Source organism: Lampetra fluviatilis, chromosome 31 (genome assembly GCF_964198595.1).
Source record: "Lampetra fluviatilis chromosome 31, kcLamFluv1.1, whole genome shotgun sequence".
Classification (NCBI taxonomy): Eukaryota; Metazoa; Chordata; class Hyperoartia; order Petromyzontiformes; family Petromyzontidae; genus Lampetra; species Lampetra fluviatilis.
Genome location: NC_136305.1, coordinates 11,968,756 through 11,996,580, shown reverse-complemented (window position 1 = coordinate 11,996,580; position 27,825 = coordinate 11,968,756). Strand labels below are relative to the sequence as shown.

The following is a 27,825-nucleotide window of genomic DNA, read 5'->3' as shown; positions in this document are numbered from 1 at the left end:
CGGTGGCCTCGCTCGTGAACGCAGCGCACTGCAGCGCGATCGGGGTCGACGTGCGTCACCTGCAGGCACCGGACCGCGCGCTGCACACGGCGAGCGGAGCCGGAATGGGGCTGCTGGGGAGAGCCACCCTAGAGGTCTGCATAGGCAGTCAGGTGTGCACCCAGGAGTTCTACGTGTCGAGTGCGTTGTGTCACGAGTGTATCGCAGGTACCGACCTCTTAGAACAGCTGGGACTCAACGTGCAACCCCGCCAGCGATGCGCCACCATGGAGAGCAACGGCGAGCGGATACCATTCCTGGGACGAGAACCGACGCGCCCCCACTTCGCACCTGTGGCCGCTATCCTGGCGACGGCAGTCACCATCGGGCCGCTCACCGAGATGCTGGTGCCAGTGGCAACATCCCCCACCGACCCCGCGCTCCGACCATCAGCTGAGGTAATGCTAACTCCTCACCCGGAGTTGGCAAAACGGTATGGGATCGTGGGATCCGCCACGTTGGTAAACGCAGATGGGGACCGATTGTTTATGCAGATGTTTAACCCCCACAGTACCCCAGCGATACTGCGACGGCGCACCCCGATAGCCACCGTACAACCCCTGCACGCACGCCACTCTAACGACTCGGTGTTCGCACTCTGGGCTGAGGACACCGGTCATCCTGAGGGTGACCAGGACCTGGCCTGGCGAGTCGACCCGACTCCCCGAGCCGAGGTCGTTCCCCTGCTCGACGCGTTACATGTACCATGGGCGGATTTACCTAAGGGAGAGGCCGATCGGCTGCGCGAGTTACTGTGGGAGTATGCCGACGTGTTCAGCGAACACGACTCAGACGTGGGTCGGACCGACCTTGTTAAGCACCAAATTGACACTGGTGCAGCCCGACCCATCAAACTCCCTGCGTACCGAGTGGGCGCACCCAAACGCACCCAGATCAAAGAGTCGGTTGGGGACATGCTTCGCGATAACATAATTCAGCCCTCGGCGAGCCCCTGGTCAGCCCCGGTGGTACTAGTAACGAAAAAGGATGGGTCAACCCGGTTCTGCGTCGATTACCGTAAATTGAACGCAGTCACACTCGGCGACGCCTTCCCCATACCCCGCATCGACGACACTTTTGACAGCCTCGCCGGAGCGCGATATTTTTCCACCCTCGATCTTGCGTCCGGGTACTGGCAGGTGGAGATGGCGGAGGAGGATCGGCCGAAAACCGCCTTCACCACCCCGAAGGGACTATTCGAGTTTCGAGTACTCCCGTTCGGACTCACCAATGCGCCCGCGACGTTCCAGCGGCTGATGGAGTTGGTGATGCGGGGCTTGCAATGGGAACAGTGCATGATTTACCTGGATGACGTGATAGTGTTCAGTAGATCTTTGTCTGAGCATTGGTCCAGGTTACGAGAGGTATTCCAGCGACTGCGAGCGGCTCATCTCAAGCTCAAGCCACGTAAGTGTTACATCGCACAACGCGAGGTGGGGTACCTCGGGCACCGCGTCAGCGAGGCAGGCGTGCACACCGATCCGGAGAAGGTACGCGCCGTAGTGGAGTGGCCACGGCCAAGGAATCTGACGGAGATCAGATCATTTTTAGGGCTCGCCAACTATTATCGTCGATTTGTAAAGGGATTCAGCGAGATTGCATGCCCCCTCACCCAACTCACCTCCCCTAAACACCCCTATCAGTGGACGGGGGCCTGCCAGACGGCCTTCACCACTCTCAAAGACCACCTCACCCACGCCCCCACCCTCGCTTTCCCCGATTTTACCACCGTTTTATTTTGGACACCGATGCCTGCAGCAGCGGGCTGGGCGCGGTGTTGTCACAGGTACAGGATGGGACGGAACGAGTCATCGCGTACGCCAGCCAGACCTTGAGTGGGGCCGAACTGAACTATTGCGTGACCCGCCAAGAGTTGTACGCCGTGATTTTCGCATGTAAGCAGTTCCGGCCGTATTTGTACGGCAGGAAATGTCGCGTACGCACTGACCATTATGCTCTGCAGTTTCTTCTTACATTCAAGGAGCCGCGGGGGCAGATGGCCCGGTGGTTGGCGCAGTTGCAGGAGTACAACCTGCAAATCGAGTATCGGGCTGGCCGGACGCATGCAAACGCGGACGCCTTGTCGAGGCGGCCCACGGTGTACGCCGAGACAAGGGCGGAGGAGGCCTGCCCATGTTTCACGGGGGGACGCTGCCGGCAGGCAACGGACCCCCGAGGGGCCGCGGCCACTGACCCCCCCCCAGCGAGAGAGAGTGCAGTGTGCGCCACAGAGACCCTCACAGGTGGCACCGAGGATCCCGTCGACCGCCCGGCAAGCGTGGGACCCACGGCTCGGGACCCGGCGGATCACACCGCCCCGATCGGACGGATCCAGGAGGACGTCGGCTGCGCCTTCCCGGGCCTGAACGACGAGCAGCTGAGACAGACCCAGCAGCGGGATCCCGATCTGGCGGCAGTGGAGGCGTCACTGCGGGAGGAAAAGAGCGCCCTACCAGGACCCTGGAGCGGTTTGTATGCCCGGTTGTGTGTGCAGAACAGAGTGGTACGGGAGTTAACCGAGGCCGGCCAGCCGGGGTGCATCTGTGTTCCTGCCTAGGTGCGACCCCAGCTGCTACGGCTGGTGCATGACCACCCACTCGGGGGCCACGATAGGGAACGACGCACTCGAGAGACCCTGCGTCGCCAGGATCTCTGGCCCAAATTGGCACAAGATGTGGCGGCCTGGGTACAGGGCTGCCGCGCCTGTCAGCAGTGCGGGCCGAAACCGGCACGATACCAGGTACCCCTAAGGCCGTTGCGCGTCAGCCGCACGAATCAGCTGGTCGGGATCGACCTACAGGGGCCATTCCCGCGATCCCATCGAGGCAACCAGTATATCCTAGTCACAGTAGAGTATTTCACCCGCTACCCCGTGGCAGTGGCCATCCCTGATAAAACGGCCTTGGTGGTGGCCCGGGTATTTGTGGAACATTACGTACTTAAGCACGGGATCCCAGAACGAGTCCTCACCGACCAGGGTAGCGAGTTCGAGGCCGAGCTGTTCCAGGCACTGTGCCGAGAATTCGGAATCCAGAAGGACCGAACCACAGCGTACCACCCCCAAGCGAACGGTATGGTAGAGCGCATGAATCAGACCCTAGCGGGGAAACTCAAACGTATGGCGGCCGCAAATCAACGGGATTGGGACGAACACCTCCCCTATGCCCTTTTCGCCTACGCCACCACTGTACACACGTCGACGGGACAAACCCCGTTTTTAATGATGTTCGGCCGTGAGTCTCGTTTACCCGCAGATCTGCTATTCGGCGTTCCTTCCCCCCAGCCGGAGGAGGGAAGCCGCCCCGTGGAACACCTGTTGGAGACCCTGCGAGAAGCCCGAGGCCGAGCATACCCACAAGGGGAAGCCGCGCATCGGCGGCAGGAACAGGGCACCCGACCCCGCATGGAACCCCCCTTATTCCTGACAGGCGCTAAGGTATGGCTACACACCCCTTGTGTCAGGGCCGGGCAGGTGGGGAAACTGACGACCTACTGGCAGGGACCCTGGACCGTGGTGCGGCAGATCTCCCCCTGGACGGTACTAATTTATGGCGGGGAGAGGGGTCGAGAGACGGTGGTCAACGTCCGCCGCTTAAAACCGTGGAAAGCGGCCCCTGCGAGAGAGAACCCCGTCACCCGAAGGCCCCGAAATCCTGGAGTACCCGCACCCCTCGTGTTGGTGGGCCTCGCACACTACATGGGCCCCGCCGGGCCCCCGAGACGCCCCTAAACCCTTCCGCTGCTGAGTTTGTGCCCCAGCCCACAGGTGCCGGAGGACGGGGAGAGCCGCTGGAGTGGAGGAGGAGGCCGCCGCAGGAGCTACAGAGGACGGAACCACCCGCCCCGAAACCAGCCACAAGGTCCGGACGGATCCCCCGGACCCCGCAACGTTTCCTCGTGGGCGCGGCCCAAGCAAGGTGCTCCAGTCAACCCAGGACGGGGACTGGCACCTAGGGGGGCTGTGTGATGCCACCGCCACGAAGCCGTTCGGCAGGCGCCCCATCTGCGACCTCGCCACCACCAAGCGACGGAGCCGACCCCGCGTCCCCCTCACCTCACCTCACATGAACACACCCGCACGCATTTCCTCCCACCCATAGAGCTGGAGGGGGAGGTCACCTGATCGACCGGTTTTTATCCGAGAAGCCCTTATAGGGATTGACTTTCACGGTTTCCGGCGACCAGGGAATTGGACGACCTCCCCCCGACGCTACTTTGCACCACGGCGCTGCGACCGGCCTTAAGATGGTATGGTCGCGGCAAAGGGCATTCGGCCACCGCGGTTGAAACGCATCCCCCCACACACACCCCCACGGGTCGACGAGACAGGCAGAGGAGGGATGGGGCGGCATAGTTTAGGGTGCGCAATTGATAGGGCAGATGGTGGGGACATGCGGAGGCTCCGCGCTTAACTTCCGCAGCGGGCCGTGGTGATGGACGCCGCTGCATGGTGCGCAGGAGCACGGCGCCATGCATGAGAAGGGGATCAATTGGAATCGGCGCCGCAGCACATCCGATTAGCATATCAAAGGCGCCCGGAATCACCGGGCGCGTGCCAGCGGGCACGAGCCAATTGTTAAGGAAAAACTGAGGGCCGCCATCCCGCTCGGAGCCGCATCCCTTTGATGTAGGGAGGATAGAAAGGGGGCGCAAAGGGGAAATCGCTCTCACTCCAGCGCCAGGCGACAGGACGCTCTCCAGTCCAGCGACATGAACGTCCGTGAGATGCATCGAGGTGCGCTGCAAGTACGGGATCAACGAACCGCCGTGGGCACCTAACAGTGAGTAAGAAGGTGCAGTAGGATCATAGCCGATAAATAGAGAATAGGTTCAGGGGTGGTAGAATAGGCCAGCCTCGTCGACGCATACTGACTCCACAACCAGTCCCAGGTAGCAAGCAATAAATCCTTAATAGCTGACTGGGTCTCCGTGTGATCTCGCTGAGAGGTGGGAACGCGTGTGGTGCTGTGTACACAGCGGCTCGCCACGCGGGAGCATTGCGTAGATCGGTGCACGAGTGGGTGTCGCGTGTGTGCAGGTGTGTGCGCTCGTAGTGTGGGGGAAGGGGTCGGTGCGTCCGCAGGTCCCCGCTCCGTCTATCGCCGCAGGGACTCGCGCAGTGTGAGGGCAGCGTCATTCGCCCTCCGACCCCTGACCCCCGTTTAATAGCGCGTGATTCGTGGAGAGACAACGCAGCGTTTGCAGGTGAACGAGAGCGTGCGGCGAGCTATGCCTCTCACACGAGCTCGCGGAGGGACGGACCTGGGAGGGGAGCCGTCAGGCGATGAGCCCAGCGACGGCAGCAGCTGCTCGCAGAGTAGCGAGGGGTCGACGAATGGCAGAGCCCCTGCCATAGGCACGGAGCAGGGAGGGACTTCGGGGACCAGCGGCATCTGCTACGATCATTTCCGATGTTATTTTTCAATTGTTGTTGATTCCTGCGTCGAATGTTCGCCCGGTGCTTGTGTTGCGGCTAACGGGGGTAGTATTGGCATCATTGGCAAGGTTGACGTGTGTATCGCCATTGGGGATATTCGTGCGTCGGGGCCCATATTGATTTCGCTGGCTCGCTCGCGGGTGAGTCAGGATCTGGCAAGGAGGGTCGGGTTTTTACCCATGAGGGATTATTAATGTGACAAGATAGTATATACCCTTCAGAGGGATTACTATTGGCCGGGTATGACATCTGACATCATTAGTGCACTTCGAGCGTGCACTGAGTGTGCCCGGCAGCATTACATTCCACCTTTACATACCATCTCTGTCATGCGCGTCAATGAATTGGTTGCCCTAGATGGGTTGGGCCCGTTCCCTTTGACGCCTCGTGGGAATAAATATCTTCTCATCGGCGTGGAATATTTTTCACGCTGGCCTGTGGTGTGGCCCCTGCCAGATCAATCCGCTTTATCCATCGTTGACGCCTTTGTGAACGGCTATGTGATGGATAAAGGGGCGCCGGAAAAGTTGCTCACCTATCAGGGAAGGAATTTCACTTCGAAGCTGTTGTGTGACGTGTGTACTGCTTTGGTTACACGTAAGATCTCTACGTCTCCATACTACCCTCAGACGGATGGTATGGTTGAGCAGTTGCCATACATAGCAGGCGTGACCAAAAAGATCTCCAAAATTCTAAACAAACATAAGATCCAAGTCCGATTCAGTACAGTGCATAAAATCCGTGATTTGATTCCATCTGTGAAGGATGTCGTTCCTGACTTACAGTATCCTGGAGTCTACAAATTGAGTTGCATTTGTGGTGATTGCTACATTGGAGAAACGAAACGTCATGTTTCTGATCGTGTCCGCGAGCACAAATCAGATCTGAAACACGGCAGAACTGATTCTTCGGCCGTTGCCGATCATTGCTACAACTCGGTGGGCTCTCATGAAATTGTATTTTCCGAGACCAAGGTTATCTGCAAACCTCCTGGCTACCATCAAAGGTTTGTACACGAAGCCATACAAATATACAAACACAGACATAATTTCAACCGTGATGACGGTTACAAACTGAGTAATCATTGGAAAGATGTGATTAACCATGCAAAAAAGATTTAACTACACTTATTTGCCAATCTTATTTGACAGACAACCATTACTGTTTTACCATGTTTAGTGGTGGTCTCCCTGTTACAGGTTGAGTCACAAACCGCACCTCTCCATAACAAAGGCTCAGCCTTTGTTATGCAGTCTCACCTTACCATATTAATAATAAGTATGCGGCCCTTGCCCCACCACCTTCTCCAACCATTATATAAACGCAGTGGTAACTCCTGAAATCTCTCATTTACTTGATACAGCTGTCGTGGCTGTGATGGTACCACCTGAAGACGGAAGCTTGTGTTGCCTCCGAAACGTCGTGATTTTTATTTTTATTTTATTTAACTTTTTAATGTTTTTACCTACGTGACTTTACCGAAAAAACCTAAGAATATAAATCGTACCTTGTCCGCAATGTTGTGCCAGACGGTTAATGAGCGGCAGGTTGACTGGGATCTGCAGATACTGCGTCCTCTCGGCCTACCGCATGGCGCCTCACGCTTCGACGGGATATTCACCATTCTTCTTCATGTATGGGAGGGAGAACGTGCTGCCTGTTGATGTTCAATTGGGTTCCCCGGTCGGACCTCCTACGTCGACTCTCTGACCACATCCAAGAGACCCTTCGGCACCTTTCGGAGGCGTGGGAGGCTGCCAGACTGAATACTTCTAAGACCCAGGCTCGGAATGAGCATTGTACGCGGAGATCTAAATCCGACATGCCATGGTCGGTTGGGGATACGACATGGCTCCATTGCCCCCAGGTGTCCATGGGCACCTCTCCCAAACTCCACAAACCATGGCAGGGCCCTGTGACGATTGTCGAGGTTTTGCGTCCTCAGTGTGTCCACGTTCGCCACGGTCGCCGGCGTTGGTTCGTTCACCCGTAGCGAATGAAACTTTTTGTTGCTCCCGTTGGGCCATCGTCATCTCAAAATCCTAGAACCCCGGTGCCTGACGTGGCCAACAGGTCTGCTGCCCCTGTGCAAGGTGATCTTCCAAAGTCTGTTTCTTTGCCGCCCACATCGCCCTTAATTGAGACAGAAGGACTGGAGGTTTCTGTCCCGCTGTGCCCACCTGCGCCGAATCCGGCTGTCCTGCCCTCTCCTGGCCCACCCCTTCCACCGGCCGGTGTCTCTGGGCTTGTTCTGCCACTGGCGGATGGGCCGGCTATGCGGACATGGTCCAGAACGTCGCAGTTTTCTTGAGTAGTCCTGGGTTCTGAATTGTGTGATATTTTAAATTTCCGAGGCGTTGTTGCCATGCATATAGTGTTTGCCATTTTGTTCCTTCTTCTACTTCCAGTTGTTCCATACTTGGTGTTGATGGCGCTATATATTACGTTTTACCCTTCCTTAGCCAGGACGGCAAGATTTTTCATCACGGGGGTGGGTGATGTAATGTGAGCACCATCTCCCGTAATATTGTGGGGCATACATTGGTTATACAGCTACGGCTTATCTACAGTAGAGATTATATCTGGGGTAAAGTTGATGGGGCGGATCCTCCAGGGAAGCCTCGGGAACGTTCCCGAAGGTTCCAAGAGGGGCGTGGCCGGAGGCGGGGCTTAGTCACCGGGGGGTGAATATAAGCCAGGGGTGCTGCAGCGTGCGGGGTCGGTGTGTGAAGATCAAGAGGAGCTCCCCGTCGCTGCTGCCCCGCATCTCCACCTGCCACGTGGCGGCTCGACTTTCAGCCGCTCAGCCGCTCCCAGCACGTCATCAGCCAGCGGCGTGTTGGTGAGCGGGTGAGCGCCACGTGGCGCGGGGCAGCGCAGCCACCCGAGTGGATAACATCCGCAGCGACAAAGAGAGAGCCTGAAGCTGTACCGAAGAATTTATTAAAAAATAACTTGAAGTTCTACTGTGTCGGAGCCACTCATTACATGTGTATCAGTCGATGTGTGTGCGACTCGATGTGTGTACATGTGTTTATATCTCTGTGTGTCAGTCGCTGTGTGTGTGTTAGTCAATGTGTGTGCGTGCTGTGTGTGTGTACACAACTAATATTTTACAATTAGGTTACTTCTATTTTAAATTATCATGTGTGTGTCTGCATCGATATGTGCGCGTGTGTGAGTCGACGTGTCTGTGTGTGTGAGTCCATGAGTGTGTTTTAGTCGATGTGTGGGTGTGTGAGTCCATGTGAATGTGCGTGAGTCGATGTGTGCGTGTTTTGTGTATGCGTAGACAACTAAGATTTTACAACTAAAATAGTACATTTCTTAATTGGTTATGTCTGTCTAAGTACATGTGTGCGTGTGAGTCGATGTGTCTGTTTGTGTGAGTCGATGTGTGTGTGTGTCAGTCGATATGTGTCTGAGAGTCTATGTGTGTGTGCGTGAGTCGATGTGTGTGTGAGGGTCCATGTGTGTTTGTGAGAGTCAATGTTTGTGTGTGTCAGTCTATGTGTGTGTGTGTGCCTCCATGTGAGTGTGTAAGGCCATTTCTTTGTGTGTGTGTGTAGGCGCATGTGTGTGTGTGTTAGAAACAACAAAAAGCCACTACCGGATGGCCACGTGGAATGTTCGAATGCTCACTGCGGATGAGAGGCTGCCACTCCTCTGTCGGGACCTGGAACAGTACCGCCTGGATCTCTGTGGTATTCATGAGGTCCGATTGACCGGCTCTGGCTCCTGCCACCATGAGGGGTGGACAGTCCTCTACTCGGGGCAGGAGAATACCAAACAACAGGGAGTGGCTTTTCTTCTGAACAAAAGAATGAAGGGGGCGTGGGAGCATGGCGGTGAGGTGTGGGAAGCTGTAAGCCCCAGGCTACTTTTCCCATCAACCGGAGGCGAGGAGTGGTGATCGTGGTTACTTATGCCCCCACCGAAGACGAACATCCATGGAGGGATGCAGGCAAGGCCGATTAGTCAGATGCCTTCTATGACCGCCTGTCACAGGTGCAAGCTAAGGTGGCCCCTCGGGATAGAGTCATCTTGTTGTTTGACTTCAATGCCCAAGTTGGTCATGATGCTGGCACTTGGTCTGAAGCGATTGGAAGGCATGGGCCAGATCAGCCCAATAACAACGGCAGGAGGCTGCTAGATTGTTGTGCAGCCCATGGGCTTGTAATTACCAACACACTGTTCCGGCACCGGCACATCCACACAACATCATGGATGCATGTCGGGTCCAAGCAAGAACTCCTGCTGGACGACATAGTGATGGAACAGCAGATGTGGGCCCATGTCCTTGATACCAGGACCTACCAGAGAGCTGATCTTCCCTCTGACCATCGACTTGTCATCTGTAAGATGCGCCTGCCATTCTTCCACTCCGGTGGTGGGTGTAGACCCAGGACCCCATTCAAACCTAAGGTGGCCTGGTCTCAGCTAGGTGATGAAAGTTGCGAGAATTTCATCATCGCTTGCGGCTGGGGTTGGCATCGTCCCCCACCCCTCCAGATGTCGAGGGTAAATGGGCGAGGTTTAGGACTGTGACTCAGGCAGCTGCAATAGCTGCTTTGGGTACGTGGTCCAGACCTCCCCAGAGACCCTGGCTGACAGAGGAGGTGTTCAGGATGACCGAGAAAAAGTCACAGGCCCACTCTAATCGTCTACAGCATCCCATGTCAGAGAATGAGGAGGCTTACCACAGCCTTCGCACGGAGGTTCGGAGAGCCGTAAGATGCTGCAAGGATGGGTGGTGGTCGCAGGTTGCTGAGATGGAGTCTGCCTCAATGGCCCGCGATCACAAATCCCTATTTAACTCCATCAAAAAATTAACCTGCAGCGCCACACCAATTACCATCATTAGGGGAAAAAACGGTGATCTCCGACCACCAGGAACAGGTTTGCAGATTTGCTGAGCATTTCTGTGAAGTCCTGGGGGAGGGGAAATCCCTCGACATGGAAAACATCGTGGGACAAAGTGGGGATGACCCTGCTGAAGCTGCGGTGCCTCAAATATTGGAGGAAGAAGTCGCCCCCTGTGAGTGGCTGGCTGATGTGCCATCTGTTGAGGAAGTACTAAAGGCGATCCAGAGTCTGAGACCAGGAAAAGCACCGGGCAGAGATGATCTCCCAAGCGAAATGCTGACGGGAGGGTGGCGTTTATGCACAGACTGCCCTACATGACATCATAACAACAGTCTGGAACACTGGACGGGTTCTCAAGGATTGGAAGGATGTCCTTGTGGTCCCCCTCTTTAAGAAAGGGGACCGCACAGACTGTGACAACTACAGGGGCATCTCACTCCTCAGTGTGCCGGGAAAGGTCCTGGCAAGGATTATTCTACATCGCCTTGCCAGGCACGCTGAGGAGAGGATTGCGGAGCCCCAATGTGGTTTCAGGAAAGGGTGGTTCTGCACAGATGCCATATTTTCTGTCCATTTGCTACAGCAGAGGTGTAGGGAATTCCAACAAGACCTACATCTCTGCTTTATTGACCTGGTCAAGGCCTATGATACCATCAGTACGCCTGGGCTCTGGGTTGTTCTTCGTGCTTTCAGAGTCCCTGACCCTCTGCTCACAATCATTAAGGACCTTCATGATGGTGAGCGGGCCCGGGTAAAACTACATGGCCGGGGTGCGACAGGGATGTCCTCTGGCTCCCACATTATTTAACATATTTTTCGACCATGTAGTTCGTGAAGCCTTTGATGGTTGTACCAGATAATTTTACATCTGGTACAGATACAATGGGAGGCTGATCGATGCCCGGGTGCGGTCAAGGGATGGCTCCCTATTGGTCAACCACGTTATGTATGCCGATGATTTGGTAATTGCTGGTCATTCAGAGGAGGAGTTGGTGGCGCTGCTGCTGAAACTGGAGCGTGCCACTAAGAGGTGGAGTCTTACCATCAGCCCCACCAAAACTAAGCACCTGCCTGGGTATTTTGTACTATCGTGTACTCCACCCCCACAACTCCCAATCGGTGATGGGGCAGTTGTGGCGAGAGTGGAGAGTTTCCCATACCTGGGCACTGAGCTCATGACCGGCTCCGGTTTGACAGCAGAGGTCTCACTCAGAATCAGTCAAGCGGCATTATCTTTTCATCAGTTGCGCAACGCTGTGTGGAAGCTACCTAGTCTGTCGCTCTGCACGAAGCTTCAGGTCTTCTCGGCGATGGTCATTCCCTCCGTTCTCTACGCTTGCGAAACATGGACCCCCCTCATGGAGCATCTTCGCCAATTAGAAACATTTAGGCTGGCCTGCCGACGATCCATCCTGGGTTTAACCTGGCTGGATTGTGTGAGGAGCTCACAAATCCTTGAAAGATCTGGGCAAAGTCCCATTAGTGAGCTCCTCCGGCAGGCAAGGTTGCGTTGGCTGGGTCATGTAGCCCGCATGCCCAGCCTCCGCATGCCTAAACAGCTTTTGTTCGGCCGGATCGAGGGGGCTAAACAGGCGCGGCACAGGCTAGAGAAGAGATGGAGTGATGAGGTACAGGAGGATGTGGAGCTGAGTGGACTTGCCGATAACTGGTACCAGCGGTGTCAAGATCGGCCTCTGTGGAGGAGGCTCATGAAAGACGTTACTGGGCAGTTGGAGGCAGTTGCCCTCCGACAACAATGGAGGGCGGAGGAGCAACGCTCACAACAATGAGCGGAGCTAGTTGGCACAGTAGGGGTCACAGGTGGTGCATCAGCCAGTCGTCTCAGTCGACCTGTGGCATCTGGATCTGCCCCGTGACCTCCTGCCAGTGGGCGTTCGACACTTCACGTGGCCTCAAGGTGCACATAGCCTGGCACAAGCGTCGTGGTGACGTCACTGCCACTAAGTGGCGAATGGCGGTTGTTGTTGTCCATGTGTGTGTGTAACTCCGTGTATGTGTATCTAAAGTCGATGTCTGTGAGTCTATATGTATGTGTGTGTAAGTCGATGTCTTTGTGTGTGTGGGTCAATGTCTGTAAGTGTGTGTAGGTCGATGTGTGTGTCTGTCTTTTTCGCCCGAGCAACGCCGGGTACTTCCCACTAGTAATTTATATTCTTTGGGTCTTTCGGTAAAGTCACGTAGATAGGTTCAAGGAAATTAACAAAACCTACGTTTCGATCGCAACACAAGCAGTCGCAACACAAGTGGACGACCGCTTGTGCTGCAATCGAAACTTCGTAGTTTGTGTTCATTTCTTTGAACCTATCTACGTGACTTTACTGAAAGACCAAAAGAATATGAATTCCTGCAGTCACGAAAGCTTTAAGTCAAGATTATAATGTATATTTCTCACATTTAACGTTGTTCAAGAGTGGAAAAAGTTGGGGCTGAAACTTATCTCAGCTTTTAACATGGGGGTCAATGGGAAAATGACGATCGTTTCATGAGTTTTCACTTACCGAGCAATTTTCGTGGAATGCATCTCGCTCGTTAAGCGAGACACGCTTGGAAACTGAAATATATCCCAGTACGTCAACCAAAGATGCGTTCCTAAGAAAATATGTTCTGATTCAAAGCCTACTAAAATAACACTTTTCAACATATACTAAGATATTTTCATACTTAAATATGGAGAATAACTAGACAGGGATTAATAACACACTGCATTATAACTTGAAACTGCCATACACGTGGTTGTGAGGTGTTGAGGTTGGGGGCTGACAGGGAGGGTGGGGGAGGGGCAGGAGGAGCGTCTTCCTCCCCCTGTTGGGGAGGGGCAGGAGGAGCGTCTTCCTCCCCCTGTTGGGGAGTACTGTACCTACAGTACGTGCAGTTCAAAGCATGGTGGTACAGTAGTTTGCACTACCCGGCTTGTAAACAACACGTGGTGAAGCTACAAATGGTGGCGGCCAGAATGGCCTGGAACGGTATTAAATGCACGAACGGACAAACGACAAAACGCGCATTTAGTTTTAAAAAATTTCACCCCACCAAAATTGTACAGAAAACCCTCACAATTACGTTTTTGAAAACGCTCGCGAATGCAGAATTCACGAATGCAGAAACCTCGTTCCAATGAGGGAAAATGGGGTGACGTGCCTAGTACGAGCGATAATTTGGAGGGCGGGGGGGGAATGGTAAATGTTTAATAAGAATAAGAATAATAAGTAAATAATACATTATAAAAGAACAATGTGTTTTTATTACGTTTGATCATCATTTGACAACGATGGAGGTGGTGGTGAGGAATTCAGGAGGATGACTCCCTCGGGAGATGCAGGTGTTTGGGGAGCACTCGCCGCATACACTTTATCCAATTGCATTCGCCTTATTTTTAATGGACCTCACAGTCGACTCATTTACACCAATATGTATAAACGAATAGATTAAGTACGTATAAAGTCAAAATGCACAATAGCGAGTATAGAGCGGGATTGCTGCAAGTGCTGAGGACTAAGCGGGCAGCCGATGAGGCGTGCCAAATGTTCGCAGTTTCCAATGTACCATTCTGCGCATACCTCCCCGGTGTCGCGAATAGGGAATCGGTAAACATTTAGTAACTCACGGATATGCGAAACTCGCGAATCGAGAATGCGCGCATAGCGAGGGTTTACTATATAATTGACAAAAAAACTTAATATCTAAACAAACGAGAAATAAAAATGTGTTAATTTATGACGAACATAATGAATCACCATAAATTAAATTAACGTGTATCGAGGTACATCTGTATCTCTCCATCTAAATCAGTTCAAGCCTCTCGTATCTCACGTGACTTCTATGTTGCCACCTCAGAAAGTAAAATAGTTTAGAAAAGTAGGATGAGCAACGGTGATCGCAATATGATGATCGTTAGAAAAACAGACAAACGATTATTGTGGATCTAATATGTGACATATCGTTATATCGCAGCACCCGAGTATGTGTGTTGATGAGACACTGAATGTCGAAACCAGTCCAGAGCGTGCATGTATTTTACTAATTCTGCTGATAATGAGCACTCCCAAAAGTCCATGAGACCAAAAAGTTGGAGAAAAAATATTTTTGTATATGGAGAGAAAAATTTGGGGACATGTATTTCTATTGTATTTTATTGATTGTATTTCGCAGGGCCCATATCCCACAGAGAGGGTACACATGGCAGCTCACAAGCATTGGCTCACTATAGCCTAACTATTCTGATGATGAGACTGTAAAAATTGGCTCAGCGTGTTCATCTATAGAATTAGTCAAGCTAAGATGCACTCCATCAAGGACAATGGGTCATGTAAAACAACACCGTGGAGAGACAAATGGTAGAAAGGCGGCGTTCATATTCTTGGGTCTTTCGGTAAAGTCACATAGATAGGTTCAACGAAAATAACAAAAAATAAACAAAACTACGTTTCAATCGCAAAACAAGCAATCGTCATCAGGAGAAAAAATATCGGGAAAGCTGCTGAGGCAGGATGATTTAAAACATCCTGCCTCAGCAGCTTTCCTGCTATTTTTTCTCCTGATGACGATTGCTTGTGTTGCGATGTGACTTTACCGAAAGACCCAAGAACATGAATTCCTGCAGTCACGAAAGCTTTAAGTTCAAAGGAGGCGTTTATAATTTCGGTACCTCTCTCACACTGTGCACCACGGCCCACAGTAGGAAGATTCGCGAGGACACGTGGAACGCCTTGAGCGTCACACTCGACGGCACGATGCCTGGGGGCAGAGAGCGATAACAACAAGCTGGCAGGCCGATCTGTTCAGGGAGCCTCCGTGTTATTCAGGAACAACTGAACGCACAAACTCGTGCTCTAACCGGCAAGAACACGCTTGGCGGTGGTTAAAGCAGCATAACATTCCCTTTAAAAAAACTCCCGACCTCTGTGAAAGTGTTTCATTGTCAATCTCACCCGAAATTATACAGATGTGGTTCTTGGCGTTGGTTAGCCATGCTAGGTTTTCCTTGTGATTGGTTCAGAAGTGTGCATCGAGTCCCTCGAAACAGAAGAACACGAATTGTCAGTGAGTGCATTACTCACCGAAAAAGGAGTAGAGGACCTGCCAAGGACAGCAAAATTCCAAATTAGAGACGTCTACTGGGACCGCGAGTTGCGCGCTGTGGTGGTGCTGTGCAGCGCCCCCTTGTGCATTCGGGCTGTCACCGCGTGCGTTTCCGCACAACGTCCGACGTTACGCTTCAGTTGCTGAGAAAGCTCCCAGCACGTGGAGCAAAACTCAGAATAATCACGACAAACCCACACGCTGTAAATCCGATAACACGTGGGAGCGCGATGAGAGATTGGTTTGATTAGGGTTGTTAAAATCAATGTTTGCATAACCGTGACCACGTGAAAAAAGTGGTAAAAACCGGGTACCGGTTTCTATCACACACGTAAAATTGTCCAGCATTAAATGTAAACTAATTAACTTTTAACCTGGGTAACAAGGGGAGCTGCCATAGCCGTGTAATGGCTACACGGCTATGGCAAGTTTAATCAGTGCATTCATGGCTAAAAAACCACTGGAATTGGTTACCGGTGCGTGACTTTCAGAACCGGTAGGCAGTTCTCGAAACGGTTATCGGTTTGCGTTCAACATCCCTAGTTCAAACGAAGGATGAGCGCATGGCCGCTGCTCCTGCTGTTGCAGTTGCTGCTGTGAGCGTCGCGGACCGGCACCTCGAGGACAGACGCGGTCTGGAAGAGCTTGAGCGGCTTCTCGACACTGCGGTAGACGCCGCGCACGGTGCCCTGCAGCAGCGCGTGCTTCAGCATCACCCCCGACATCACGATCCATCTACACCACCACGTGCACACAATGCAGCAGGGCTGACGATCAAGACAGATTCTGAACCACCACCATGCACGGCGATCATGACCCATCTACAGCAGTGCGAGCACCGGGCTACGGTGGGCTGTGGTATTTTCAGAAATTCTAGGAAAGACCCTTACTGTTCGTTTAACACGTAGCAGGATTTTCGCGATTAATGTCATCCACAACACATGTATTTTTTTGGGTTAGATCGCGTAAATATATAAATGTGTCGTTACACCCGCCACCACCCGACAGCCAACTAGTAAGGTTTGTCACGTAAACAAAACAGGCCAATTCGTCACGAGTACAGCACACCGATTTGCTGGAGAGCCAAGCCACAACATTTACAATCTGAGTACGACGTTTCGCCAGAAATTACAACTCGCCTGATGAAGCAAGTTGTAATTACTGGCGAAACGTCGTACTGAGATTATAAATGTGGCTTGGCTCTCCAACACACAACCGGTGTGCTGGACTAGTGACGAATTGACACGTTCTGTTTACGTGACAACCAACCCTCACTAGTTGGCTGTGTCTGGTGGTGGCGGGTTTAACGACACATTTATATATTTACGCGATCTAACCCAAAAAAACCCTTACTGTTCATCAGCTAGGATAGACGAACTCGCCATGCCGTTCAGTGGCCGATTCAGCCCCCCCGCCTCTCCCACCTGACCTCTCCATTAGTGACTGCGCAGTCCGGCAGGCAGCGTGCCAGCTCCCCACCCCGGCACGGCACACGGGGGGGGTGGGGGGGCCAGCACCACGCCCCACCGCCTTCGTCTCCCCAGTGGCGATGTTTACACACCAAACCAGGTACTCATTTTAGGCTGGGTCGATCTAGGGGAGGCCCAGAACCGGTTCAGATAATCGTCACTGGTGTTGGTCGTGAGCGTGAATTGAACTTGAGTTGCCCGGTTCATAGCACAGTGCGTTAACCATCACGAACACACATTCGCTTTGAATCATCATTTGGAAGTACGGTATTTATTCAGTATTTATATTATTTATTCTCCAGGAATGTGTCTTGTATAGGGTATTATACGTGTTTATTTCAATAATTTTGTTTAAAATTTGTGGCATACAGTACAGTGCTTATTTAAATTGTGTTGCGTCTATTTCGTTGCCGTGTAGCCCGCCCCATTATTTAGGTAAGGCCGAAGTATTGAATATCGCGTTTTTTCCAAGAACGTGACCCACCGCCATATTCAAGGGGCTCCTCCTGTACGTTCCGATTCTTCGACCGGTGGATCTCTCGCAGAATAGCGTGCCACGTGGTATTCAAAGGAAGCCTTCGGTTGGAGGCACCGCAGAACTTCTGTGATCCATTCGTAGATGTTGTGGCCGTGTGTCCGTGTTGTGAGTCTGTGTTGTGGTCGTCTGTCCGTGGTGTGAGTCAGTGTTGGTTCCATGTGTCCGTGGTATGAGTCAGCGTTGGGACTGTGTGTCCGTGGTGTGAGTCAGTGTTGTGGTCGTGTGTCCGTGGTGTGAGTCAGTGTTGTGGTCGTGTGTCCGTGGTGTGAGTCAGTGTTGTGGCCGTGTGTCCGTGGTGTGAGTCAGTGTTGTGGTCGTGTGTCCGTGGTGTGAGTCAGTGTTGTGGCCGTGTGTCCGTGTTGTGAGTCGGTGTTGTGGTCGTGTGTCCGTGGTGTGAGTCAGTGTTGGTTCCATGTGTCCGTGGTATGAGTCAGCGTTGGGACTGTGTGTCCGTGGTGTGAGTCAGTGTTGTGGTCGTGTGTCCGTGGTGTGAGTCAGTGTTGTGGTCGTGTGTCCGTGGTGTGAGTCGGTGTTGTGGTCGTGTGTCCGTGGTGTGAGTCAGTGTTGGTTCCATGTGTCCGTGGTATGAGTCAGCGTTGGGACTGTGTGTCCGTGGTGTGAGTCAGTGTTGTGGTCGTGTGTCCGTGGTGTGAGTCAGTGTTGTGGTCGTGTGTCCGTGGTGTGAGTCAGTGTTGTGGTCGTGTGTCCGTGGTGTGAGTCAGTGTTGTGGTCGTGTGTCCGTGGTTTGAGTCAGTGTTGTGGTCGTGTGTCCGTGGTGTGAGTCAGTGTTGGAGCCGTGTGTCCGTGGTTTGAGTCAGTGTTGTGGGCGTGTGTCCGTGGGTTGAGTCAGTGTTGTGGTCGTGTGTCCGTAGTGTGAGTCAGTGTTGTGGTCGTGTGTCCGTGGTGTGAGTCAGTGTTGTGGTCGTGTGTCCGTGGTTTGAGTCAGTGTTGTGGTCGTGTGTCCGTGGTGTGAGTCAGTGTTGGAGCCGTGTGTCCGTGGTGTGAGTCAGTGTTGGAGCCGTGTGTCCGTGGTGAGTAAGCGTTGGGACTGTGTGTAAGAATGGAGAGGGACCCTGCACCCAATCCCCCCGATGAGATGACCATGCCCGCGGGCACCTGTCCGGCTGTCCCTCCTTCCGCCCTTCCCCCCAGCAGCTCCTCCTCCTCTCGATGGGAGCAGCTGTCTTGAACTCGGCTCCCGTGTCGCTATTTTTGGCCGCGCAATTCGCCCGTCAGCAGGAGCCCAGGCGGTGCGGGCGGGGGGCCCGGACCCCCCCTTCCGCGCAGGGGACCAGGTCCCCGATCCCACCGAGGTCCCGCGGTTAATTTTAACGGGACCCGCCAGGTTCTCCCGCGAAGTTCCACGCACTGAAGGGAGGTTGGGGGAGAGGGGTGCACCGTGCGTACGCCGCAGCGGCTCTGTCGAGAGGGGAGCGCGCCGAGGGGACCCACCCTGCCGTCATGGCCACGTTGTAGAAGATGAGCCACGCGGTCGCCACGCCGGTGCTCCCCGCCGGGGCCACGGGCGCCACCGCGGCCGCGGCCGCCGTTGCCCCCCTCTTGTTGTCGCCATTCGCTAGTGACGCCGCCTCAACGGCAGCGCCCGCCTCGCCCGGAACCATAGCCCCGAGTAGCCGCAGCAGCAGCAGCGAGTCCGGCGAGACGAGGGCACGCGGAGTGCGGGGAGAGGGCAGAGTTAGAGGAGGAAGGGGGGAGGCGAGGAAGGAGAAGATGAGCGGGCAATGGGAGAAAAAGGAGAGGAGGGAGAGAGGTGAGGGAAGGACGACGGGAGGGGAGGAAAGGGGAGATGAAGGGGGAGGGAGGAGAGGACGAGATGAGGGAGGAGGTGGTGACTGCCTCCAGCTGCCCCAGCAGTGTCCTTGACGAGGTCGGTTGCCACCTGTCCCGTAATTGGCATCTGTGTTCGGGTGTCGGGAAAAGATTTGTACCGACATTTGGTGCCGATAAAAACATTTGCAATACGTTTATCTCGGACCATATTTCCTCTACAACAACGGCTGCCCACCACAAGCGCCACCACCCTGCGCTTCACGCATTCCACCTCGCAAGGTTGTCAATGTGCCGTGACCATCAGTGGACGGGTGTAGAGTTCGCGACGTGACGCGATCCCCACGGTGCTGTTCCTGAGCGTTCATTTCGCCACGCCACGTGTACTCCCTGCACGTGAACAGCATTGGCACAGCTTACAGACTTCCATACACACGTGCACACAACGGCGACCCCTCCGCCAATAAGTGATCTCATCACGGTGCTTTTGCGCCACACTTCGGGTGCAACTTCGAAGCAACGTGGAGTGTTGAAGGCTTGCTTATTGGCTCCTTCGCTTTGTTGTTGATGTAAACTCCTCACCATCAAAGCCTCGTTCAACTCAAACTGAGACTGTAGGCAGGTCGGCTTGAATGTGTAAAGCCAGCATCGTGTGCTGGCTGTAAAGGGTCCACGTTTAGGAAGCGTAGACAAAAAGGACAATGATTGTGTATGAGAATCCTCGGCGCTTCGTGTGGAGCAACAGGACAGGTCACACATTATAAGGTCGCGCGCATTACACACAATACCTTGCTGATCATCTCAATGAGCGTAAACCATCACGCGAATTGCGGTCGTCCTCGCAGCAGCGACTTTTGGCTGGCCATCAAAAAAGACGGCCACTGCATCGCGCGCTTTCAGATGCGCTTCTGTGACCGTCTGGAACGCTCTTCCGATATTAGGAAGCCACTCGAGCTATGCACTTTTAAATCTAGATTGGATACTTCTTTCTTTAGAACTGCTTTGTGTTTAGTTTGTTGTCCTTCCCCACACCTCTCAGCACGATTGACTACGTACTTTTTCGAAAGAAGTTCAACGTACATAGATGACAGACATTCGATGCTGCATTATGCAGCCTGGGTTGAGCTAGCAATTAAAAGTTGTACGAATTTGATCATCGCTCGCAGCTGGGGTTGGCATCTTCCTCCATCACAGCTCAATGCCGAGGGGAAGTTGAAGTTCTGCACTGCAGCTAATACGGCTGTGGATGTATATCAGGGAGACCTCCACGAGTCTCCGAATTCTCAGTGAGCAGCAATTACAAAGTCATCAGCACAGCGAGCAGGGTTGACCAGTCGACAACAATCCCTTGGCCACCTGCAGCCAATGGACCTCTCACTGTGTCTGCACCAACATCCGACTGGTACAGCTACAGAATGTTTCTAGATGCCTGCTCAAGACTTCAAATAGTTTAGGAACCAGCCGACATCACGACCACACCAAGGTAGACAGGAAATAGCCCTTCCATTGACTTTACCCAACTCTACCATCATCGTGAAAGTCCTTAACTATTGTGTGCAGACGGTCAGTCCCCAAAACCCAAAGTATGTTTTGGTAGCATTGGCATTGACCAGGCCTGTACAGAAGTGTAGGTCCTGTTAAAAAAAAAAACCCCACAACTGCTAGACCAGACAATATAGTCTTTGCAAGACCACATTGGGGGGTTCGCAAGCCTAGCAAGACGATGTCAAATTATCATTGCCAAGACCTTTCCTAGCAGAGGAAGATTCCCTTCTTCATTCATCATGCATAGTTAGCGAAGGACCGTTGCACCAAACGTGACCTCTTGCGACAGCGTTTGCATAAACTGCTTTTGCTGCCATACACCGGTGACTTTACCGAAAAATACTAAGAGTATGAATCCTGGCAGTCACAAAAGCTTCAAATCTAGAATACACCGGTATCTCGAGAGATGTTTGATCAACGTATCACGGGGACGACCATGGGGGCGGCGCGATTCTTTAGAGCTGTGGTTCTCAGTGTGGTCCGCAAGCTGCTGATATAAATGCAGGTTGATCCGGAAATAATGACAGTTTTCCTTTCGTTTCAAACACTCTATTTTACTTATATTTCATTTAAAATAAAGTTAGATAAATGACCCCGATATAAACTACCCAAACCCTAATATCTAAGTGTCCCAGACACCCCTCTTAAAAAACCTTATGGCTGCTTTTTAAAAAATATGTTTCAGTAATATAAATTATTTTGTATTGCTGCTATTTAAAGAGAAGTTAATGCGTTTTATCATGGGTAGTCCACGGGGCAAACCATTTTTGAGAAACACCGCTTTGGAGGGTCGCAGTCCACTTATAACGCCAGCCACCAACTGAAGTGCGCAATTTTCTGGAGTTTGCAGATGAAGAGTGCCCTTGGTGGTTGTTAAAAAGTGCAGCCCCCCTCCCCCCCTGTTCTTAAAGAGGGGGGGGGGGGACCAGGGCATCCTTCTAATCCTGCAGGAACCCCCCTAAGCTCTCTGGTCCAAGTAGCTGTGCTGTTGTGTAAGGCAGCAGGAGCAGCCTGCACAAACCAGCACTCTTCACAGCACCCCCTCTCCCACGCACACAATCAAAACGAAAAACTTAATAGGACTTTTATTTTTTCACATAACTGAAAGGGTCCACACTTTTAGTCTAAACCATAGCAGTGAAGAATAACCATAGCCTAAACCATAGTGATGAGTAATCCACCTTTTAAATTTCACTTAAGTGATCTTTTTTCTTTCATAAGCAATAGGCAAAATATCCAAAAAGCAGCTGCGGGGCAGCAGTGGCCGGGCCGGATTTTAACGCGGGAACGTCGCCTCGGCACGAGGGCCCACAAGGCCTGCATTGCACGAGCCTCCACTGCCACGGCACTGCATCCTGCATCTCCCTGCCCATTCACATCAGTGAAGCACATTCTTTAAAAAAAAGGTACACCTTTAAATGTGAACGGTTAAATCAACAACCAACGTAAAATGTCACATTGCAAATAACATAAAGCGCTTTTCAGAAAAGCCTGACCCTGTTTGCAAGCCCACCCCCAACCCCCCCTTTATATGATTGGGGCACAGTTTTGAATGGTGCTGCAATGCGTGCAATGAAAGCAACCATTTCCCCATTTAGTTTCTGATTCCCAGAGTCGGTACGAAACCCAGCTGAGTGCAGGTGCATTAGTCATGCCCATACTGGCCAATGAGGCAGTTTCCATTGATTTATAAATTAAGCCAAATGCCATGATTCCTTAGGGTCCCAAACACTGTAAGGTATCTGTAAGAATATTGATCTGGACATGTAAAGATGAATTCAACTCACACTAATCTACTCACCTAACCACCTAGGTCAGTACACACTGCAATGTGCACTCCGGAGGTTCCCGGAGTTGCGATGGGACATAATTCTGGGGATCGATTTGGAACCCGAGACGACACTAAATCTCTTACCGTCTATCACTCCTCTGAGCCTACCGCTCTGTGTCAAAGTGCAACCGCTCGGGCTCCGCTCGTGTCAGAAATGGGAACGGTCTCAGCAGCGGAGCACCATCCGTAAGCCCTCCAAGCAATGCTGCTCCGTGGATTATCGCGAGCGTTCCGATAGCGGCGAGACAAAAGGCGCTGTCGAGTGTGGGAAGGCCACCGCGCAAAGGGAGGAGCCACTCATGCGAGCCGCGCTGCAACGAGCACCACGCTTGCCCCCTTAAACACAACCTGGGATACAAATTTGCGTCGACGCAAGCTGTTCAACACGAACATTGCTTTAGTTTCCACAAGTGCTAGAGTAACGCGTCTCATGGTATTCGTTTTGAGCCTAGTATCATCCAATACAGGTGACAAATTGCATAAATACACACGGTGTTTGCTTGAACAATATTTTTTCAACTTGAAATTAACGATCTCAATGAACAAGACTGCAGTGTTCTCCGTGATCCCTTAAATAAGATGTAACATCCAATGTTGTAGAGCAAACGTATGTTTTATTATTGTGGAAACCAGCGGGAATTGACACGTATTGTTCAATAACACACACGCAGAGACGGCACGTCTAGAGTAAAGCGAGTCTCCGAGGGGCCACGCTGCCATCAGCCCCAGCTCACGCACTCGCACGATGAGGGATGCTCACTTCTCCGGCCTAGCGGACAGCGGCGCTTGGCAGCCTGCACCTCTAAAGCGATCCTCCCTCCGTGCGCGCCGTCACAATTCGCGCCGTCCGGTGCCACCGCCCCACCAAGATTCACCCGAATCCACAATCTTGCCATCGCACCTCCACTAACCCCGTTAGTGTAATTAATTATACGTGTTCACGTTTCTTTTAGTGTTGTACTCTCATGCCGACTTGTTATTAATACGTTCTATAAAAGCAGAGGGTTCTAAGTACTATGTTGCCCACACCTAAAGGTGCTTCTTCCCAACACGGCGGGGCCTGGGCGACGGCGGCCTTGCCAGCTCGATGATCGTAGCCGCCCGGGGTGATCCGGGCTGTGGCCGGCTGGGACAGGGGCTATCCACGTAGGCAGCAAAAGCTGCCTCGCAAGCAGGGAAGGGGTCAGATCAAGAGTATTGCAGTTTGCTGGGTGAAGGTCGTGGCTAATTGTTTTGGTTAATCACAGATAGAAAGGATACGGTTAGGGGGCATGGGTGGGATTACAGTTAGCTGGGTAAGAGCTATGGCTAGGGTATGCATTGCGGCTAGCTGGCTAGCTTCGCAGTTCGGGTTGGGATGACGGCTATGGGGATATAGCTTAACTAGCCCGTTGAGTTGGCAGGCTCATGTTGCTCGTAAAGGATGGAGTGTCTTCATTCTCATATTTGTGTCTCCCCACGAAAAGCTGTGCACTGTTGGTCAACAATACTTACATTATTTTAATTCTCCTTTAAATTGGTTTAACATTTTATATACTATGCATAGTCTAAAAATCTTATGGCATATCTGTTGCCCTTGCCTCTGGGGGAGATTGAAAAGTGAAGATGCCGAGGGAGTTCATGCGAAGCCTTATAAAGACTAACACCGTGTCGCCGCAGCAGCCATGTGCAGCGCACCTATGAGTTTGCACGTCGTGGACAAAATGTCATCGTTAAATGATTAGTTTTTTATATTTACAATGAGCCCAATGTTACTCAAATAAAACTGTGGCCATCCGGAGAAAATCAATGATAAAAAATGAAAGGAGAGAAGAGCGGTGTTCGGGTCGTGCTGCTGGCGCGGGAGACACCCGTGGAGGTGCCATCGCTGCGCTCCTAGCTGATGCTGAGCTGCGCGAAGCCGATGAGTTTCACGTCGTCCGGGATCTCGGAGCCCTCGCAGCCCGACGCCTAAAACACGTGACAGAAACAAATATTCCCCGTATAGCTTTAACAGACTGTTGGGGCACCTATGAAGGCCAGCACGGCATGCGAGGGGGTGGGTGGCCAACACCACGCCCGACTGCATGTGTCTCCCCAGTGGCGATGTTTTTACACACTGCACCAGGTACTCACGAGGCTGAGTCGACCTAGGAAGAGGCCCAGGACCGGTTCAGATAATCGTTACTGGTGTTAGCCGTGAGCAGGAATCGCACTCGGCAAGCTGGGTTCGTAGCGCAGCGCATTAACCGCGACACTACCGCTCCCCACAACTTACACACACACAAGCACGCGTGCGACACAGGTTACACACATGTTTTAAACAAGAATTTTACACACACACAAACCACCCATGCGCAGGTCACACATCACCATATAATTCTAGTTTGTTGAGCGATTATGGTGATATTTAAACCAGCCAGCGCCGCCAATAGCGACGTCGCTCACAACACTCACCAGCTTGAACGTCAGCGACTTGTTCGTCTGCGGGTCGTCAACAATCTTCTGCAGGTTGGCAGCAACTAAACACGGCGCACGCACAGACGCATGCAGCGATGGTGTGCACCACAGACACTGGTCGGTACGAAACTTGTTTGGCAGCGCGGGCCGTGCAAGCCAGTGGGGGTTGGTGACGAGGAAGCAGTTCTTAATGTTTTGGGTGCACCATTCCTCAGTCCACCTCGATATCACCGACGAGTGACATGGGATGACTACACATTCAATGTAGTCATCACCATGGATCTGCACGGGCATCAGCAATGTACCAAGAGCTGTGCGCGATACTGCGAGTAAGTGCCACGAATGATGACTCCCCATTAAACACGTAGTCAACTCTTGAGACTATGGGCTAGTCTCGTTTAACGAGCATTCTTTCTTCGAGACTTCACTATAAAGAGTAATTTGAATTGACTCATTTGTTCGCAAAATTAACAAAATGTTTGTTTCTCGAGTGGAGACCGATTGATAAATGTGTCCTGTGGCGGCAGAGGGCGTGTGGCACACAGCTGTTTTTTTAAAAACTATCCTGTGGTGTATGCCCGCATTTCGTCGCGTGGGGGAGGGTGCCTCGTGGTGGCACTGTAATGGGTGGCGACGCAAATTGCAGCTACGGAGGATCGGAAGTTGCGCTTCATCTGTATCCCTGCATCGTGGCTACGAACCCAGTCACCCTGGTTCGATTCCCAGCCACGGCTAACATCAGTGGCGAGTGATATTTAAACCAGCGGTCCTGCATGGTCCCTGCTGCTTCCTCCAACCACTAACATCTACCCTTCAAACAACAAATTCCAGGCACCTGCAAGCACTGTGGTTTTCCATGTGTGGTGTTATATTTGATGTTGTACTACGTTATTCAACAATTTGAATTTGTATTTCTCATGTGAAAAAAGTTCTTCAAGAGCGGAGAATTTTGGGGCCGAAACGTTTCTCAGCTGTTAAGAATGGGAGTGAGTCAATAGGAAAACGACAATCGTTTAATGAGTCTTCATTTAACCAATAAATGTTTGCGGAAACGTATCTCACTCATTAAGCCGAGACGAGCCTGTATACCGATCTCTTGACTGTGTAACAGTCGGGGTAAGGAAGGGTAAGTAATTTGCTACAGGTCGCAGTGAAAAGCAACTACATAAGATCACTGTACATTCATGAGTGGTTATAATGAATCATGCACATTCAGCAATACTCTGTATTCCAATAATCCGCAAATTTCTGTAATCCGTGGATGACTCGTAGCTGCCCCAGAAATCCACGGGACTGTTGATCCTGAAATCTGCGAGCAGGCCCGTCATATTCGCGGTGTCCTAGGATTATATTACCTACTATAATCACTCAGGAATGTCTGTCCTTAATGCTTGTGACGTCACTCCACATCGACCAGCCCCCCTCATTAATATTCATGAGCAGGTGACATGCTCCAAATGGACACCCCCCCCATTATTATTACCTACTATGAGCCAAGAATGTCTGTGTGCAACGCTCGTGACGTCACTCCACGTCGACCAGCCCCCCTCATTAATAATCATGAACAGGTTATGTCCTCCACATGGACCCTCCCCCCTCATTAATAATCATGAGCAGGTGACGTCACTCCACATCGAACAGCCCCCCTCATTAATAATAATCAAAGATGACGTCCTCCAAATGGACAACCCCCCCCCCCACTCATTCTTGACTATGCAAGCTCAGCTATTTATACATTTACACCTCGCATTGCAAAGACACCCCCGTGGATGCAGCGACATGACAAGTGGGATGGTTTCATCTCCTGGGTAAATGAAGGCCGAAACTGTCTGCTTTGACTGAACTAATGAGACATTTTATCTCGTGATTAATAATTTTTTCACATTTTCGTTTGCATTACTAAAGAAACGTTGCAGTCTGTGATAAGAAACCAACAACTCGGGCCAATTACTCACCGACAATAACGTCCCGGCCGTCCACCAGCCCCGCAGACACGAGCTCCTGAGACACCCCATCAGCGGTGTCTGCGACACACCATCACCACACAATCACACACCATGCCATTCACATGCAATCACACACCAAGACAAAGATCCCCAGTGTAGCCTTAACAGACTGTTGGGGCAAGTGCTGTTAAGAGAGCACCTATGAAGGCCGGCATGGCACACACCACATGCAATCGCACACTACCACACCATTACATCTATAGAACACTACCAAATGCAATCAAACACCATTCAATAACATTACACAATATTCAACACCATCAAGTGACAAAAAAACCCACTCAATTCCACCATACACCATGAAGCAGCATCTAATCAGCACAGTCTGCAAGTAAAGGTGTGCTCCCCAACTCTGTCGCTCAAGACATGGGCGGCGCTGTGAGATGCCAAAGCTTTAAACGCCAGATCATCATGATTATTATTACACCACGGCCCTGATTATGCATCACACTGTCGGGTCCATGACTGATGCCAGGCCGTGCCAATCTGCTACACAATGGACGGTACTTGCCGTGTAAATGCTAACACAACACAAGTTACGAATGATGCCGCTCATTCGAAGCACCCATCCCATACAAGGAGCACAGGTACACACATACACGCATGCATACTTACACAAAGACAATATCCCCTGAACTGCCTTGGGGCAAGTACTCATAATGAACACCTATTTAAGGTGGGTGGCCAACACCATGCCCTTTCGTCTCCCAAATGCTGTTGTTTACACAGCATTTGAGGCCGAGTTAACCTAGGGGAAACTCAGGATC

At 52.1% G+C, this 27,825-nt stretch overlaps 2 protein-coding genes across 2 annotated transcripts in view; both read right to left on the bottom strand.

Annotated features, from left to right (window-relative positions):
• The window catches only part of LOC144943397 (very-long-chain (3R)-3-hydroxyacyl-CoA dehydratase 2-like), a 39,690-nt gene extending 20,352 nt beyond the window's left edge, over positions 1-19,338 (bottom strand). Inside the window, exons 1-4 of the mRNA XM_078870756.1 lie at positions 18,902-19,338; positions 16,060-16,177; positions 15,421-15,439; positions 15,009-15,097 (exon numbers count right to left, since the gene is read on the bottom strand). Coding sequence (XP_078726882.1) covers positions 15,009-15,097; positions 15,421-15,439; positions 16,060-16,177; positions 18,902-19,071 — 396 coding nt within the window. The 5' untranslated portion in view covers positions 19,072-19,338. The remainder of the gene's footprint in view (positions 1-15,008; positions 15,098-15,420; positions 15,440-16,059; positions 16,178-18,901) is intronic.
• A 2,537-nt stretch (positions 19,339-21,875) lies between these two features.
• OXSR1 (oxidative stress responsive kinase 1) overlaps positions 21,876-27,825 on the bottom strand; it is a 28,266-nt gene continuing 22,316 nt past the window's right edge. The window contains exons 16-18 of the mRNA XM_078871153.1: positions 27,008-27,076; positions 25,050-25,114; positions 21,876-24,563 (exon numbers count right to left, since the gene is read on the bottom strand). Coding sequence (XP_078727279.1) covers positions 24,489-24,563; positions 25,050-25,114; positions 27,008-27,076 — 209 coding nt within the window. The 3' untranslated portion in view covers positions 21,876-24,488. The remainder of the gene's footprint in view (positions 24,564-25,049; positions 25,115-27,007; positions 27,077-27,825) is intronic.